At 46.6% G+C, this 18,924-nt stretch overlaps 1 protein-coding gene across 1 annotated transcript; it reads right to left on the bottom strand.

The window, feature by feature from the left end:
- Window positions 1–16,710: 16,710 nt before the first annotated feature.
- On the bottom strand, window positions 16,711–17,350 carry LOC123125597 (uncharacterized). The gene has a single exon (XM_044546072.1). It carries the CDS (start codon window positions 17,218–17,220, stop codon window positions 16,993–16,995), a length of 228 nt encoding a protein of 75 aa, XP_044402007.1. The 5' UTR covers window positions 17,221–17,350; the 3' UTR covers window positions 16,711–16,992.
- Window positions 17,351–18,924: the final 1,574 nt, after the last annotated feature.

Genomic DNA, 18,924 nt, shown 5'->3' with positions numbered 1-18,924 from the left:
GCACGGGTTAATGTTGACTGTAATAGAATCTGAGTGAGGGTAAACCGACTGACGATAATCCAACTGACGGATGAACCGACTGAGGGAATTTTTTCGATTAGCGCCCACTTCGACTGGTAGGCCGCCCCGTTGCTGACGTTGCCTTAGGCCGTAACACGTGCGGGTTTGGGCCTTCCTGGGCGCTAGCTGGGTCTTATGTAGCCACAGGACTACCTAGTGGAAAATAACCTCGTCAAGTCGCATTTTTTTGTACAAAGTCATGGAAGATTTTCCCTTAGAAGAAGTGATGTGTCATCAGCTTTTTTATGGTCCGCGAAAAGCATAGTTTTAACACTTAAGGTTCTTTCATTGACATCATGCATGCCCGGAAATATGTGCACATAATCGTTTTTAGGGATATATGTGCACATAATCTAACGTAAGGTATCCCTAGCAAAACAACTATGCCACAAAGCATGCATAACTCTACGACAATGGTAGGAGACGTTTTCGCCGTCGTGGGCTGGAGCTTGTGGGCAAATAGTAATAAGTTGCTTATTGAGAAGGTTATTTGTCTCGTGCTACTAACACTGTGTTTAAATTATTGGTTTTTATGCAGCAATGTCGGCAGCTTTCTAACGAATGGGGCAGAATTTTGCTTGATGCCATGATTGATCGTTCTACCGTTTTCTTTTCACATTTTGGGCATGTTTGTGTTGTCGGCTCAATAGAATTCTCTTCTGCTTTGCTTGTTGCTTTATCTATAAACCTGGCTGAGATCTTGTTTCGATAACTCTACTAAAACTCAATTTACTGCTATAACAATTTGAAAGAGCTGGATATCGACTAGAGGGGGGGTGAATAGGCGATTTTTATGAAAGTCTTCAAAACATGGGAGTTTCGAGGACAAACAATAGAAATGATCCTATTGATATGCAGCGGAAGGTAGACTACACTAGGCAAGCCATAGACAAGTATTCAATGAAGTGAAAGCACAAAGATTATTAGCAGCTAGGCAGTATGGATCAGGATGGAAGATAGTATGAAGCCAATCAGAACAAGTAGTCACTCAGTGAAGTCAAACAGATAATGCAAGCAGGCAACGACTTCACAAAGACAAACTGTAAGTAAAGAGAAGGAAGAGATAGAACCAGTAGCTTGGAGAGGACAGTGATTTGTTGGACCAGTTTCAGTTGCTATGACAACTGTACGTCTGGTTAGGGAGGCTGAGATTTAACTCAGAAGACCGCGTCTTCACCTTATTCCCCTTGAGCTAAGGACACTTAGTCCTCGCCCAATCACTTTGGTAAGTCTTCAAGGTAGACTTCCGAACCTTCACAGACTTCGTTCACCGGCAATCCACAATGACTCTTGGATGCTCAGAACGCGACGCCTAACCGGCTGGAGGATTCACAGTCCTCAAGTGTAACAAGTCTTCAGATCACGCGGACAGAAAGACTTCAGTGATGCCAAACACTCTTTGGGCTCTGGGTGGTTTGGGCTTTGTCCTCGCAAGGATCTCTCTCTCTCAAATGCTTCGGAGGTGGGTTGCTCTCAAACGACAAAAGCCGTGCACTAACTCTGAGCAGCCACCAGTTTATGGTGTAGGGGGTGGGCTATTTATAGCCACTGGGCAACCCGACCTGATTTGTCCGAAATGACACTGGGTCACTAAGGAACTGACACGTGTTCCAACAGTCAGATTTCAAACACACGCGGCAGCTTGCCTTGGGCTACAAGTAAAGCTGACTTATCCGACTCTGGATAAGATTTGCTCTCATTGTCTTCGCTCGAAGACATAGGATTTGGTTGAGCATCACTTCAGTCACTCTGACTTTGTTCACTTGGACCCCACTTAACAGTGCGGTGGTTCCTATGACTCAACAAAAAAGAAAAGGAAACAACAAAACAACTAAGTCTTCGCGCTCCATAGTCTTCATGCGATGTCTTCTCATGTCATAGTCTTCAATGTGAATATCTTCACAGACCACCATTGTCTTTAATGTCTTCACACATTTTGAGGGGTCATCTCTGGTAGGTAAACCGAATCAATGAGGGACTACAACCTGTGTTATCCTGCAATTCTCATAAACACATTAGTCCCTCAACCAGGTTTGTCGTCAATACTCCAAAACCAACTAGGGGTGGCACTAGATGCACTTACAATCTCCCCCTTTTTGGTGATTGATGACAAACTGGTTGAAGTTTTCAACGGGGATAAAAGTATGTGAAATTGTAAAGGATTAAGATATTGTCTTCGTAAGTGGCAAAAGGCTCCCCCTGAAGATGTGCATATAAAGGTTTTGCTTTGGAATGCAAATGCACATGGCAGGTTGTACTTGTGGAGATCCTCTTCAACTTATGAAGACAATGCATCATGCATGAAAAGATATAACGAGGATAACGACATGCATAATGAAAAATGGACGTCTGCAAAATGACTTCATGCGGGATTTATCATCGCACATGCGGAATTTATTGTCGCATCACAGAATAGCAGAAAAAGTAGCAGACGACCATCAAGTTTAAGTGTTACAACTCAAAGAACCAAATGTTTCAAAAGCGAGGGTTGTAAGCACTTGGCAAAAGTATAGCAACCACCCATATGGACCCGCTTGAAGACTATCAACTCATATGCTTCTCCCCCTTTTGTCAGTAAGGACCAAAAAGGTTTGAAGAAATAGAGCCTCTACTCGTTCCCATGAGGAGTAGGTGAAGCAGCAGGGTCATCGTTGAGGTTCGGTGGTGCAGAAGAACTTGGTGCAGTGTCGATACGCGCCGAAGTTGGAGGTGGTGAAGTAGCATCATCTTCGACATCAATGACTCTGGCATTAACAGTTGCCGTGGAGGAGGAGTACTCAGAGTCTTCGAGTGAGGGAGTCCGACGCAAGACAGCGTTTCTGGGAGGAGTGGTATCAAACTTGAATCTCTCTGTGAAGCCATCGTCTTGAAGATCAGCTTCAACACTGAGCAATGTTAGAATCTTCCATGACCTCCGACAGGTTTCATGAGTGACAAATGCATTCTTGGTGGCAAGGTTGCGAATGCGATTAACATCCACCAAGAGGCTTTGCATCTGATGCTTCAGCCAATCGTGATGCTTATCCTAATTTTGATGCAGGGCGACGAGAAGCTCTCGGTCGTTGAGAACACGAGAACGTTTCTGAGGCCTTTGAGCAATTGTGCTTTCAGTGGCTTCAGTATGGGCACGATGAGGTGCACGTGTATTGCCAGCCAAAGGATAAACACGAGTAGCAGCCAGAATGCCTTCAATGGGTTGAGTGAAGCTTTGGTGATCGGCGTTGTGAAGATAAATTGGCTCCTTGGGAGGCTCTGGGTAGATGGCTTCGACAGACATATCAACCTCTGGCAAGAATATCAGATGGTTGCGCGCAGACGGCTGATAGTTGACAGCAGAGTGAAGCTTGATAAGGCACATGACCCATGGAGCGTAGAACTTCAGACCAAAGAGATCAGAGGCAGATGCAGCCAATTGCCTGATGAAGAAGTCTTGAGCATTGAAGCTGATGCCATTGAAGATATAGAAAACCAGTGTCTTCATTGCTCCTTCAAGCTTCGCTGCAGGAGAATGTCCCTTGATAGGCCATAGAGTTCGCCGGATAATATGATAAATAGTGCGGGGCAGATACTCCAGGTCTTCAACAAAGAATTCCCTTGGATATTCAGCGTCGTGTGGCAGTGGCTTCATCATGCTCAGCATTTGGCTCATGTTTGGCTTAGGCTTCTGGAAGATGCTCTCCAAAGCATTGCGGTGAAGCTGACAACCAGGTTCATATAGTTCACCTGGAGTGGGCAAGGCAGTGAGCTCAATAATGTCAAGACCTTTGGCTTCGTGGTGTACATCGCCTGTCATCCACTCAAGGATCCATGTCTTCGGATCCTTGTTGTAGCCGCGAATGTGGAGGGTGGCATAGAATTGTAGCAGAAGCTCTTCGTTCCAGTGCTCTTTATCAGTCACGAATTTTAGCAGACCAGCATCTCTGAAACAATCAAGGGCTTCTTCTAAGCAGGGCAGGCCAGCAATAGCTTCGCAGTCTAGACGCATATGGGGAAAGATGCGCCCTTGATCATAAAGAACACAAGAGTAGTAACTGCGCTGCTGATAGCTCCAGAACCGATCAGATGAAATTCTTGGCTTCGAGTATGGGTTCTTGTCGCTGTCAAAGAAGGTGTTGTGTGCAATGAAGCCATTCACATTGAAAGATCCTGGTGAAGTTGCAATGCCTGGAAACCTTGGCAGCCTTGGTTTTGGCTTCTGGACCTGAGGCCTGTGCTCCACATGATAGTCAAACTGAGGTCCGGGAGCAGGTGGAGGAACCAGAATAGGCCAGCGAACCATGACAGGTTGGCCGCGATCAAATGCCAGCTCAATAGTGTGTGGCCTTGGAGGCGGCACAGGAGCATCGTCATTGACATGAGCTGCTAGTGGTACAATGGCTTCAGGTGCAACATTGACTTCAGGGGACACATTCACCTCTGGCACCACATGTGCTTCAGGCGCCACATTTGCTTCAGGTGCCACATTTGCTTCAGCCATGACAACGTCATTGGCTTCAGTATTGGTATTGGTGGCCGCCTCAGTATTATCAACCTCCACTTGAGTAGCTGGAGGGTCGGACACGTTCTCCTCGAGAACAACTTCTTGGTTGGACGGGGGTGTAGCAACACGATCTTCTTCTTGACGGGGTTCTTCTTGATCATCGGCTGATGCAGCCAGAATGTCTTCAGCAGCTTTGGCTTCAGACTCTAAGACATTCGCAGTTGGAGAGGCTTCAGGAAACACTTGGTGTGATACTGAGTGGTGGTGCTCTTCTCCTTCTGGAACGCTCGACTGAGCGACTGGTGGCCTTGGTCCTTTGCAAAGCCTAAGAAATGTGGGCGACGCTTGTGGAGAGGGAGTTGGCTGGGCCGCAAAGTCGTCATCATCAAGCACCGGAGAGGTGACTTGAGTTGGGGGAGTACATGGCAATTCTTCTTGACGGGGGGAGACTTGAGGGTGATCAGCCCATGAATCATCCTAAGCAATTGGCGTCAAAGGACGACCAATGCTGATGAGTTCGCTGTTCGTGAGAACAGGCGATGATACCGTTTGGTGCTCAATCTGAGGAAGAACTTCATCATCATTTACATTGTCTTGGGGACCAATGTCTTTAGCTGTGGTGTGGTCAACAGCTGGATCTTCTTGAGCTTCAGGAGCCTCTGTGAAAGCAGGCTCATGAACTATTAAACGACGCTCTTGGTGTGCGGACGCGGGACGAGCAACTGAGATTGGCTCGACGACAAGGGGCTCTGTGGGAGCAACCCGATCTTTCTTCTTTGTCTTTCTCTTCTTGGTCGGTGGAGCATCGTCAGTGGTGTTCTTGGACTTGCGCTTTCTGGCTTCGGCTTCAGCTGCCCTTGTTTTCTTAAGTTTCAAAGCTACTGTGTGGACCTTAGGCTTTACGCCTGTCATACTGGCGGGGAAGACAATGCGAGGTTCTTCCCGCCTGGATGCTTCAGCTGGGGCCACAGTAGGATTCTTCTTCTTGGCAGCCATCTTGGGGTCAATGCCTTGACGCCCAAGAGCCTTGCGCTTCTCAGCTTCATTGTGAGCTTGAACACATTTGGCAGCAAGGTGTTTCATTCGCTCTCGTGAACCTTTTGCATCTTCACGTTTCTTGTGAAACGCCTCCTTGAGCTCATGCAACATCTTCTTGAAGTTTTGAACATCAGCCACACTGAGCTTGGCCATGTGTTTCTTGAACTGGGCTTTCTCATAGTCAATTTTGTTCTTTAGTTCAACAATCTTCTGAGCCAGAGCCAGCTCAGGAGCAATGGCTCCATGGAAGGAGACACTGATGCCAATTGGAAGCTGAAGGTCATCGAAACTGAGGTCTGGGTGGTCAAACCACTCATCAATGAAATTATTCAGGATGTCCACATCGAAGAGGGGCAGATCGTTGAAGATCTCCGCCTCTTGTTTGCTCTTAATCAGCTGCTCAAGAGCATCATCACCAAATTCATCATCGGTTGACAGATCAATGGCTTCATTCTCGTTCCGCAGAATGGCAGCTGGGGTCAGTGCTTGTCCAGAACTGTTGACAATTTTCTTCTGGGGCCTCTCTGTCTTCTTGGAGACACAAGAAAGATCTTCAGAGTGAATACTTGGTGCAGGAGGAGCAGCGGCCAATGGCTTCGCATGCGAAGCACTTGGTGTAGCAGCAGGTTTCGAAGCCTTTGGTTTCTTTTGCTTTTGAGGCTTCGGCGGAGCAGGAGCTTCATCAGAATCAGCGTCATCTCCAGACTGATCCACTGTGGCCCACTGAGCGGCGATGTAGGAGAGGAGACCATCAAAGTTGTTGAAGGGGCCGATGACATTGGGATTGGCATCACGTGTGCCATCAGCCCCTGGAGTAGAAGGGCCAGGATTGAAGTTGCATCCGAGGCTCTTCTTGTTCTTTACTACAGAGTCCTTGGCAAACTTGTAGTTGCGCTTGAACAAACTGTCTTCACGACACCATAACAGAGACGATGGGTTGGCATCAGTAGGTTGTGGTCCACGGACCATGCAAGGGTAGAAACCCTGAGCAATAGCTTCAGATTTGGTCTTGGATTGAAGATTTTTGTAGAGAATATCCCCCAAGGACGCTTGATGGCATTCTTTTCAGCATATTCCTTGGTGACAAATCTGTATTTGAACCATTGCTCGGCCCAATATCTTCGAATCCATTGGATTCGTGTTTTGCGCTAACCATAGCTCTCTTCAGGATCAGTTTTGTATAACTCATAAAGATATTCAGGCAAATCCATTGAAGTGCCCCCGCGGCGCCGTCTGCCTCCCTTCCTTGCTGATTTTTCAGAGGCCATGTAGTTCAAACTGAATGGCTTCAAAGCTGTCAAAGGCTTCCGTCTGCTGGTCAGACAAGAACTGGCTTCGGGAGAATTGACGTGAAGCTGTAAGAATTCTGCAAATGAATGCAGACTATGAGAACCAAGGGATTCTCCCACTGACATGTACCTGTGATAGCATTAGAGATGCGAGGGAAGGGGAAGAGGTCATATGCATTCTCAGAAGATTTTGAAGATAAATCAGTTTGAAGATATTGACCTCATAGCGCGAAGACATTCACTTATTTGGTGAGAGTTGGTTCCAGATTTGTACGAATCCAAGAATAGGTACAAGTGAGGAATCTAACTTGTTGTGAAGCATAAGTGAATATACTAGGCAAGATATGAGATGCAGAATAGGATAGATCCAAGTTTGTGGGGTTAGAAACCGATTTTGGTGAAGAAGGATGAATCTATCGGATCAAAAAGGCAGTAAAAGTGAGTTTTAATTACCACACGAAGAACTGCTAGACGGAGTAGAGAGGAGGCCGAGCAGTTCGATCTTCCGTGCCCTAACTTGGCGACGGAGGACACCTACGTCGGCGGCGGAGAAGATGAGGTCCGTGGCCGGCGTGAGGATGGCGTCGACGAGGTCGCGGCAGCTAAGCGTTTCGTCGCCGGCGTCGTCGCGAGCTAGCGGTGGCGCTAGGGTTTGTGCGAGGTGGCGATGTGGGAGAAAGATTTTGACCGCGATGAGATGTGTATTTATAAGGAAAGGGACAGCACAGCGCAATTACGCAGGTGCCCCTGGCGGTTCACATCTGAAGGACACGTGGCGAACATGCAACACATTGGAAGTTGTTCCATGTTCCCACGCACGCCTAGACTGTCGGGGTGGTCGTTCCGCCTTCTCCGGGTTTCAGGCAATGATGGTATAGCATTTAAAACAGATTCAATTCTTGTCTCTATATCTTCTGCTGACAAGGACGCAGAGAAGACATTCGACAGTTTCAATAGAATGCATATGATTTGGATAGATAGAATTTGAGGTAGAAGCATAGAAGAGGTTAGGGTCCGATCACATTCACTTAGTCCAAAAGATTCAAACGAGAAGACAGAGCTATAAGTGAATGCTGTAGAGGACAGAACACAAATATATGAATATATCCGAGTAAGACCAAATCATCAAAGTGAAGATCAACATGAAAGCAAATCAATGTTGAAGATAAATCAAATGGGAAGACTTTGCAATTATAACGCCAAGAGAAACACTTCAAACAAAAGTTTGGTGGTGGCGTTACCCATTGTATAGGAAGTATTAGACCCAGACACGGCGCACAATTATCGTGGCGCTCCGAAGTCAAATTCCGCATTAATGTATTCACACTTAGAGTGTATGTCTTCATTGATTGAAGATATACATTACTTCGTGTGTTGCACATCTAAGTCATCAACATGCATAAGTGTTAGGATGTGTGCCTAATCACAGGACATTCGAGGATTCCAAGATATTTAGCTCACACCGCAACTTGCAAAACCTTTTCTCATCCAAGGGCTTTGTGAAGATATCTGCCAATTGTTCTTCAGTGCTGACGTGAATGATATCAATATCTTCCTTCATGACATGATCTCTGAGAAAGTGATGACGAATTTCAATATGCTTTGTCTTCGAGTGCTGAACTGGGTTGTTGGCAATCTTGATGGCGCTTTCATTGTCATAGTAGAGTGGCACTTGCTTCAGATAGATACCATAGTCCTTGAGAGTTTGCTTCATCCACAGAAGTTGCGCACACCAAGATCCAGCAGCAATGTATTCAGATTCAGCAGTGGAGAGAGACACACAGTTCTGCTTCTTTGAAGACCAACAGACAAGTGATCGTCCCAGAAAGTGACATGTGCCTGATGTAGACTTGCGATCAACCTTGTCACCAGCATAATCAGCATCTGAGAATCCAACTAGATCAAACTTTGAGCCCTTTGGATACCATAATCCTAGTGTTGGGGTGTAAGCCAAATATCGAAGAATTCGCTTCACAGCTAAGTGATGTGATTCCTTTGGTGCCGCTTGGAATCGGGCACACATGCAAACACTAAGCATTATATCTGGCCTAGATGCACATAAATAAAGTAAAGAACCAATCATAGAGCGGTATACCTTTGGATCGAACTCTTTACCATTGGCGTCGGGACTCAGATGACTTTTGGTTGGCATTGGCGTCGTGTATCCTTTGCAGTCTTGCATTCCAAACTTCTTCAGGCAATCTTTGAGGTATTTTTCTTGAGATATGAATATGTCGTTGCGTTGTTGACGAATTTGAAGACCCAGGAAGAACTTCAGCTCGCCCATCATGGACATCTGATATTGCTCTTGCATCATGTGACCAAACTCATCACTGTATTTCTTGTCAGTGCAGCTGAAGATAATGTCATCCACATAGATTTGGCACACAAACAGTTCACCATCATATGTCTTCGTGAAGAGTGTAGGATCTAGTGAACCAGGTTTGAAGCCTTTGCTCTTCAGGAAGTCTTTGAGTGTGTCATACCACGCACAAGGGGCTTGTTTGAGGCCATACAATGCCTTGTTGAGCTTGTATACCATATCAGGATGTTTTGGATCTTCAAAGCCAGGAGGTTGTGCAACATATACTTCTTCTTCAATCTTGCCATTGAGAAAGGCACTCTTCACATCCATTTGATACAGAAGGATGTTGTGATGGTTTGCATAGGCTAGCAGTATGCGAATGGCTTCAAGCCTAGCCACCGGAGCAAACGTTTCATCGAAGTCAATCCCTTCTATTTGAGTATATCCTTGAGCAACAAGACGAGCCTTGTTTCTGACAACTTGACCATGCTCATCTTGCTTGTTGCGATATATCCATTTGGTGCCTATAATGTTGTGCTTGCGAGGATCAGGACGCTTGACTAATTTCCACACATTGTTCAGCTCAAACTGTTGAAGCTCTTCTTGCATAGCTTGAATCCATTCAGGTTCCATGAAGGCTTCAGCAACTTTCTTGGGTTCAGAGATTGAGACGAATGCAAAGTGCCCACAGAAATTTGCTAGCTGTGTTGCTCTTGAACAAGTGAGTGGACCAGGTGCATTGATGCTATCAATTATCTTCTCAATCTGTACTTCATTTGCAACACGAGGATGAACTGGACGAAGATTTCGCTCTTGCTGATCATTGTCATCATTTGGAGGATTGTCTTCAGGCTCAGCATTGTCTTCAGGTTGATTAGGTGCAGAAATGATAAGTTCCTCTTCAGTCTGAGCCTCGGAAGGTATGATATCTCCAGTTCCCATGAGCTTGATGGATTCACTAGGTGGAACTTCATCTAGCACATTTGGCAGGTGCTCTCTTTGCGAGCCATTAGTCTCATCGAACCGCACGTCCACAGTTTCAACCACTTTATAGTGAAAGAGATTGAAGACTCTGTAGGAGTGCGAATCCTTTCCGTAACCAAGCATAAAACCTTCATGTGCTTTTGGTGCAAATTTTGAAGTGTGATGTGGATCCTTGATCCAGCACCTAGCACCAAATACTCTGAAGTAACTGACATTTGGCTTCTTACCAGTTAGGAGTTCATAGGAAGTCTTCTTCAGAAGCTTGTGAAGATAAACACGGTTGATGACATGGCATGCAGTATCAATGCCTTCGGGCCAGAACTTTCTTGGAGTCTTGTATTCATCAAGCATCGTCCGAGCCATCTCAATGAGTGTTCTGTTCTTGCGCTCCACGATGCCATTCTGCCGAGGTGTGTACAAAGCTGAGAACTCATGAGTGATGCCCAATGTATCAAGATAAGTGTCGAGGCCGGTGTTCTTGAACTCTGTGCCGTTGTCACTTCTGATATGCTTGATCTTGACACCATAGTTCGTCATGGTACGATTGGCAAAGCGTCTGAAGACATCCTGCACTTCATTCTTGTAGAGGATTATATGCACCCAAGTATATCTTGAATAATCATCAACAATGACGAAGCCATAGAGGCAAGCAGTGGTAGTAAGAGTAGAGTAGTGAGTAGGGCCAAATAAGTCCATGTGTAGCAGCTCGAAGGGTTGAGATGTCGTCATGATTGTTTTCGAGGGATGCTTGGCCCTTGTCATCTTTCCAGCTTCGCAGGCACCACACAGATGATCTTTCTTGAACTTGACGCCCTCGATGCCTACAACATGTTTCTTCTTCGCGAGAGTGTACAGGTTCCTCATGCCAGCATGCCCTAGCCTCCGATGCCAGAGCCAACACTCTGAAGCTTTTGCTAGAAGACATACGGCTAGCTGTGGTCCTGCTGAGAAATCTACCATGTACAAATCGTCTTTCCGATACCCTTCAAAGACTAGAGACTTGTCAGATTCCATTAGAACAAGGCAAAGATATTTTCCAAATATCACAATCATGTTCAAGTCACAAAGCATTGAGACAGACATTAAGTTGAAACCAAGGGATTCAACAAGCATCACTTTATCCATGTGCTGATCCTTTGAGATTGAACTCTACCTAGACCCAATACCTTGCTTTTACCAGTGTCAGCAAATGTGATGTGGCTCTTGTCAGATGGACGTAAGGTTGAGTCCATGAGAAGACTTTGATCACCAGTCATATGATTAGTGCATCCACTGTCCATAATCCATTCTGAAGCATGTGGTGTCATACCCTACAGAACAGTTAGGGGGATAGGCTTCACCAAGAGTATTGTGAAGCATAAACATTTGACGGACAAGAGGATTATCAAAGCTCAAATCAAGGTTAGGACTGATAGGATGATTGGCAAGAGATTCAGGAACAAAATACATAGTAAGACCATTTGGGCATTTTATCTTGCGCCCTACAAGATGTTTTAGGTACCCAGCAATAGCATCGGACGCCTTTGATTTCCGGCTGGAGACCTTTCCCTGCAAAAGAGAGTTAAGTTTTCTTAACCACCCACATTTTCAGGGGTGGCTTCGAAGCAATGAGTCTAAGTGCAGCATCTGAGAACTTCGACTTTGGAGCCCTAGCAAATAGCCTTGCAGGAGGTGAATAATACTCATATGAATAAGCAGAAAAGTTCTTAGTTTTATGAACATAGCGGTTTGAAGAAACACGCTCATATTCATACATCTGAGTATGATTTCCCTGCAAAACATTGGCGTTAGGGTGACTCAGGTGAGTCCTCTGTCTGTATGAAGCCTTTGGACCATATGAAGCCTTTAGTCTGGGGTTTGTCTTCTTCCCAGGTGGTGTCATAATGACATTCACAGGAAGATTCTCAAGACAACTTTTGGGTACCCATATCTTCTTCATAGGTGGCCCATTCCTGCAGTTAGTACCAATATACCTGGCAAACACTTCGCCATTCTGATTCTTAAACAGTTTATAGTTTGCATCAAAGGATTCATCAATGATAATAGGGTTAGCACAAGTGAAGCCAGATAAGTTGGATGGATCCACTGAAGGTTCCTTTGCGGCAACACATGTGGTTTTGGGGTAATGCTCAGGCTTCCAGTAAGAACCATCAACATTCATTTTCCTCTCGAACCCAACACCCTCTTTCGTAGGGTTTCGGTTCAGAATCTGCTTTTTGAGGACATCACATAATGTCTGATGCCCTTTGAGACTTTTGTACATCCTTGTCTCAAGCAATGTCTTCAACCTAGCATTTTCATCAGCAATAGTAGTGGTATCCTCAGCAGAGGGGTTAGTTACCACATCAGCAGTTGAAGATATTGCAACAGTAGCAGCAGTAGAACATTCAGCAACAGAGGTAGCGTTATCACGCTCAATGCATTTTAGACATGGTGGTTCAAATCCTTCCTGAGCGGGACTGAGCTGTTGAGCACGAAGTGACTCGTTCTCCTTTTGAAGATCTTCATGAATCGTTCTCAATTTCTCAAGTTCTTGATTCCCTTGAAGATAATCGTAGGAAAGATTTTCATGAGTTGTTGAGAGCGTTTCATGACGACTTTCAAGTTCCTCGTACTTAACATGAAGATTTTTGATGTCTTCAATTAAGGACTGAGATCGGGTCATTTTCGCGTCCAACAGGTCATCGCTTTTGTCTAACAGTTTTTGAATATGTTCCATAGCTTTCTGTTGTTCAGTTGCAATTTTAGCAAGTGTTTTGTAGCTAGGTTTGGATTCACAATCAGAGTCATCTTCACTGGATGTTTGAAAGTAAGCATCGCGTGATTTTACCTTGGCACCACGTGCCATGAAGCAATAGGTAGGAGCAGAGTGTCCTTGTCATTAGCATCAACGTTGGTGACGGAGCCATTATCTTCAGTGTTGAAGATGGACTTGGCAACGTAGGTTGTAGCTAGAGCCAGACTTGCAACGCCAGAGTCGTACTCCTCCTCAGACTCCACCTCCGCGTCCTCAGATGCAGACTCCTCCTCTGAATCCATCTCCTTGCCAACAAAAGCACGAGCCTTGCCAGATGAACTCTTCTTGTGTGATGAAGACTTCGATGAAGATCTGGAAGAAGACTTTGAGGATTTCTTCTTCTTCTTGTCATCAGAATCATATTCCTTGCTCTTCTTCTTCTTCTTCTTCTTCTTCTTCTTCTCATTGTCCCACTGTGGACACTCAGAGATGTAGTGACCAGGTTTCTTGCACTTGTGGCATGTTCTCTTCTTGTGGTCATGGGTAGAAGCTTCATCATTTCTTGAGCTGGATCGTGAAGACTTTCTGAAGCCTTTCTTCTTAGTGAATTTCTGGAACTTCTTCACAAGCATAGCAAGTTCCTTTCCAATGTCTTCAGGATCACCAGAACTGCAATCAGATTCTTCTTCAGATGAGGAAACAGCCTTCGCCTTCAAAGCGCGAGTTCGGCCATAGTTGGGACCATAGATATCTCGTTTCTCAGATAGCTGAAACTCATGTGTGTTGAGACTCTCAAGTATGTCAGACGGATCGAGAGTCTTGAAATCAGGGCGTTCTTGAATAATCAGAGCTAGGGTGTCAAACGAGCTGTCAAGTGATCTCAGAAATGTCTTGACGATTTCATGCTTGGTGATCTCAGTGGCGCCGAGTGCCTGAAGCTCATTTGTGATATCAGTGAGGCGATCAAATGTGAGCTGGACGTTCTCATTGTCGTGTCTCTTGAAGCGGTTGAAGAGGTTGCGAAGGACACTGATCCTTTGATCTCTCTGGGTTGAGACGCATTCGTTTACCTTGGAGAGCCAGTCCCAGACTAGCTTCGATGTTTCCAGAGCACTCACACGGCCATACTGTCCTTTGGTCAGATGACCACAGATGATGTTCTTGGCAGTAGAATCCAGTTGAACGAACTTCTTGACATCAACAGGGGTGACACCTTCACCGGTCTTGGGAACGCCGTTCTTGACGACATACCAGAGGTCGACATCAATGGCTTCAAGATGCATGCGCATCTTATTCTTCCATTAGGGGTATTCAGTGCCATCGAAGATAGGGCACGCAGCGGAGACTTTGATTATCCCTGCAGTCGACATAGCTAAAACTCCAGGTGGTTAAATCGAATCACACAGAACAAGGGAGTACCTTGCTCTGATACCAATTGAAAGAGCTGGATATCGACTAGAGGGGGGTGAATAGGCGATTTTTATGAAGTCTTCAAAACATGGGAGTTTCGAGGACAAACAATAGAAATGATCCTATTGATATGCAACGGAAGGTAGACTACACTAGGCAAGCCATAGACAAGTATTCAATAAAGTGAAAGCACGAAGACTATTAGCAGCTAGGCGGTATGGATCAGGATGGAAGATAGTATGAAGCCAATCAGAACAAGTAGTTACTCAGTGAAGTCAAACAGATAATGCAAGCAGGCAACAACTTCACGAAGACAAACTGTAAGTAAAGAGAAGGAAGAGATAGAACCAGTAGCTTGGAGAGGACAGTGATTTGTTGGACCAGTTCCAGTTGCTATGACAATTGTACGTCTGGTTAGGGAGGCTGAGATTTAACTTAGAAGACCGTGTCTTCACCTTATTCCCCTTGAGCTAAGGACACTTAGTCCTCGCCCAATCACTCTGGTAAGTCTTCAAGGTAGACTTCTGAACCTTCACAGACTTCGTTCACCGGCAATCCACAATGACTCCTGGATGCTCAGAACGCGACGCCTAACCGGCTGGAGGATTCACAGTCCTCAAGTGTAACAAGTCTTCAAATCACGCGGACAAAAAGACTTCAGTGATGCCAACCACTCTTTGGGCTCTGGGTGGTTTGGGCTTTGTCCTCGCAAGGATCTCTCTCTCAAATGCTTCGGAGGTGGGTTGCTCTCAAACGACAAAAGCCGTGCACTAACTCTGAGCAGCCACCAATTTATGGTGTAGGGGGTGGGCTATTTATAGCCACTGGGCAACCCGACCTGATTTGTCCGAAATGACCCTGGGTCACTAAGGAACTGACACGTGTTCCAACAGTCAGATTTCAAACACACGCGGCAGCTTGACTTGGGCTACAAGTAAAGCTGACTTATCCGACTCTGGATAAGATTTGCTCTCTTTGTCTTTGCTCGAAGACATAGGATTTGGTTGAGCATCACTTCAGTCACTCTGACTTTGTTCACTTGGACCCCACTTAACAGTGCGGTGGTTCCTATGACTCAACAAAGAAGAAAAGGAAACAACGAAACAACTAAGTCTTCGCGCTTCATAGTCTTCATGCGATGTCTTCTCATGTCATAGTCTTCAATGTGAATATCTTCACAGACCACCATTGTCTTCAATGTCTTCACACATTTTTAGGGGTCATCTCCGGTAGGTAAACCGAATCAATGAGGGACTACAACCTGTGTTATCCTGCAATTCTCACAAACACATTAGTCCCTCAACCAGGTTTGTCGTCAATACTCCAAAACCAACTAGGGGTGGCACTAGATGCACTTACACAATTGTATAACAGGTGCATAGCTCTGACAGGTTTGGTTTCAGTCAAAACCATACATGCTTTATTCAAATACTAGACTTTTGTTTCGATCGTCATCAGTTATTTTTGGCATTTCACATACCAAATGCATCCTTTCGGCATCATGGCCAAAAAGTTAGCACCCAAGTCTTTGGTCAAATTGGTTTGGTTGTCCAGTTCTTAAGTAGGGTACCCTCAAACACCAGTGTCGTAACATGAGTGGTTAGGCCTTACAAAATTTTATTGTGAAGGTTGAATACTGGTACCAAACTTTTAGATAATCACCTGAACGATTTTGGTTGTGTTTGGTAGTTTGATGGATTTCTTTAAGAGTGGCACTTCCGCACTTGTGCCAAACACAAACAAGTTAACACATCGCCACTCTTTGGAGAAGCAAGGTGAATTACAAGGGCATCTTCACGCACGAAGAAAGGTAAAGTTGCCACGAGAAAACAACCACCTTATCGTGTTGTTTGGAGAGACGGTGATACCAAAGATGAAGGTCGCCGCAGTATGGATGTCCTCGCCCCCAAAAGTCTTGGCGTTTCGTGCATCCCAGATCATTCAAAGAATAGCCATTTCCAGTAGGATATAAGTTCAAGTAGAGTGTTCGACTCCAGGGGCAATACAATCCTATGGATCGTCGAAGGTGAGGGTGGGGATGATGCCGATGTGTTGCCAAATCCTCGTGGTATCTTCTATTCACTCCGTCCCATAATGTAAGACGTTTTTGACACTAGGGACGGAGGGAGTCTGTCGTTGGAGCATCTCGTGCGATACTTATTTATCATTTGGCCAATTAACATTTCCCCCAATTTTAGTGAGTAGTTCAACAACGGAAAACATAGGTTGGATCATGCCAGCTGACAATAAACAGCTCTTGACAAAATGCTGCAAGAAGTATAAACTCCCCGTCGTTCTTAAAAAGAAAGAAATGGAAAAAGATTGAACAAAACCACAATAGCAAATGTATCACCAAAAGCAGCACCAACACCAACTAAGAAAAAGCAGCAGCAACAGAGATGCCATAGAAACCAAACGAATCCATTCAAAGGATACAGTCATACATAAGAGTACATGATATGATACAGTTGATTCAACTGGCCGCATAATTTATTTATTATCCTTTTTTTAACGAAAGGCATGAGCACTACTACTACGATCACTCGATTAGCGATGAAAAAGAGCTTATGTACAAGAGGAACCCACACAACCACAGCACAAGGCATAGACTCCTCCCTTGTGCCCGCGCCCCTACGTACGTGCCCTGGAATTTACACGTACGGACGGACACCGCCGGTTCACCGGCGCATCAGGCCGGGGCGAAGCGGTCCATGAGCATGCACACCGTGTCCTCGGAGTTGGCGAGGACGGCGCTGTTCCTCCTCCTCCTCTCCTGGATCTGCACCGTCTTCACGGCCTCCACCTCGAGCAGGCCGTCGCCCTGGTGTCGCCGGCCGACGACCTCGGCCTCGGCCTCTGCCGCCGGCGCCGCCTCCCGGCCGAACTTAGCGAACCAGACGCCGACCACCCCAGCCATTGCTCTAACTCTTCGCTCTGCTACGTACACAGCACACTCGCTGGAAAAGAAGGCTCTTGAGGTAGCTCCGGCTTCCTCTCTTTCACTGCTTGGGTGTTGGTGTTGGGTGGATGTTCCTTTTACTCTGGGTGCCCGGCTCTACTTATACAGCTCGCAGGTGTGAAGGAAGGCACCCATTGGCACTCACGACTCGCGAGCTGCTGCCAGTGGGAAAAGTGGAGGAAACTGCGCGCGGGGCCTGGTCCACGTCGGGCCGGTGTTTTGTTTGGGTGCCGCCGAGTGGCGGGCGAGCGGCCACAGCTTATCGGCTTTGTCCGTTGCGGCGCAGGCCCATGCCGCGCCGTGCATTTGCCATGTGACGCACGGCGCGGCGAGACGCGCGATCGGAGGCCAAGCTAATGAACGTGAGGCTGCCGTCGCGCGCGCGGTGGAGAGGGGATATCCTCGCGCGTACGATTGATTCCGCGCGCGGGCGGATCCGGAGAGAGATGCCGCTGCCAGGATGCTGCGCGCGCGGTGACTACTGGCTGCCCCGGGGGCGGGTGCAAGTGCAGCGGCCGGCGACGCGGACCGTCGCCCTCACGTACGTGCTCACCGCGCCCCGTGCCCGCATGGTTGTGCCGTCCAGGTTCGCTGCACGCCTGCACCACGCGGACGTAGTATTTGATCCGGGGGATCGAAGAATCTGACCAAGGTTTATGCCCGATCCGCGGTCCGCGGAGCGCGCCAGAGGTCGGAACGTTTTGTGAGGTGCAGCAGCAGCGGGAACGTTGAGGTTCAGAGAAAACGTTCAGTATGCATGGGCAGGTGAAGTTCAGACATGAGAGAAAACGTTTGCACTGGCTAACACACGATGCAACTTCTGTACTTCATGTCTTAGTTTCTGGTAAGAATTGAAGCAAAATATCTCAGTGAAACGAGATATTTCTTTATGTCAAGTTTGAGTTTCTCGTCCGTTCCAAAAACCTCCGACTTCTTGGTAATGTATAAGAAGCAAAAATATCTCAATGAAGAGAGATATTTCGCTACTACTTTAGCCGCCCGAGTGGTGGTAATGAATCACATCTCCCTCCCACTTGGTTGCACCGTCCCGATCGATCGTACATACACATGAAAATGAACTTTTTTTCCGTCTAGGGACCATCATGAAAACGGACCTGACTGGAGATAGGCGTTGATTTGTATTGTAACAGAGACATTCAGAAGCCGCCGAACTTGATAATTCAGCAGGCTACAGCAATCACGAAAGACACTTCAGTTGCGTTGCACCTAGCTAGAGCTTAGGAACGTGTTGCTGCATAGCGTTCGACCGGTGCAATCTACTGACCGAAACAATCAACCAGGATGGACAAGAAGGCGTCCTCCCGGACGAGCACCGGCGACGCCGGCGAGCCAGCACCAGCAGCCTGATCCTTGGCTCCGTCGCCGGACGGCTGAGCTACGTGGCCGGCTTCTTGTGCGCCGGGCGAAGCCGTGGGTCTGAACGGCTCCACCGTTCTCCTCATGGCCCGGATCCTGTCCACCTCCACCGTCCAAATATCTATCAGGCTCGACATGGATCGGTCGCGGCTTGCAGGGAACAGAACAACTGAGCCGAGCTACAAGAGAGACAGAGAGTGACAAGCTGAATGCGAGGATCGATCGGGGAGATCTTCAGTGTGCGTGGGCAGCAAGGGCGATGCACTTTTATAGAGGTGCCTGCGG

This window comes from Triticum aestivum, chromosome 5D (assembly GCF_018294505.1).
Source record: "Triticum aestivum cultivar Chinese Spring chromosome 5D, IWGSC CS RefSeq v2.1, whole genome shotgun sequence".
Classification (NCBI taxonomy): Eukaryota; Viridiplantae; Streptophyta; class Magnoliopsida; order Poales; family Poaceae; genus Triticum; species Triticum aestivum.
The sequence above is the reverse complement of the archived record's forward strand: the minus strand, read 5'-3'. Positions and strand labels throughout refer to the sequence as shown.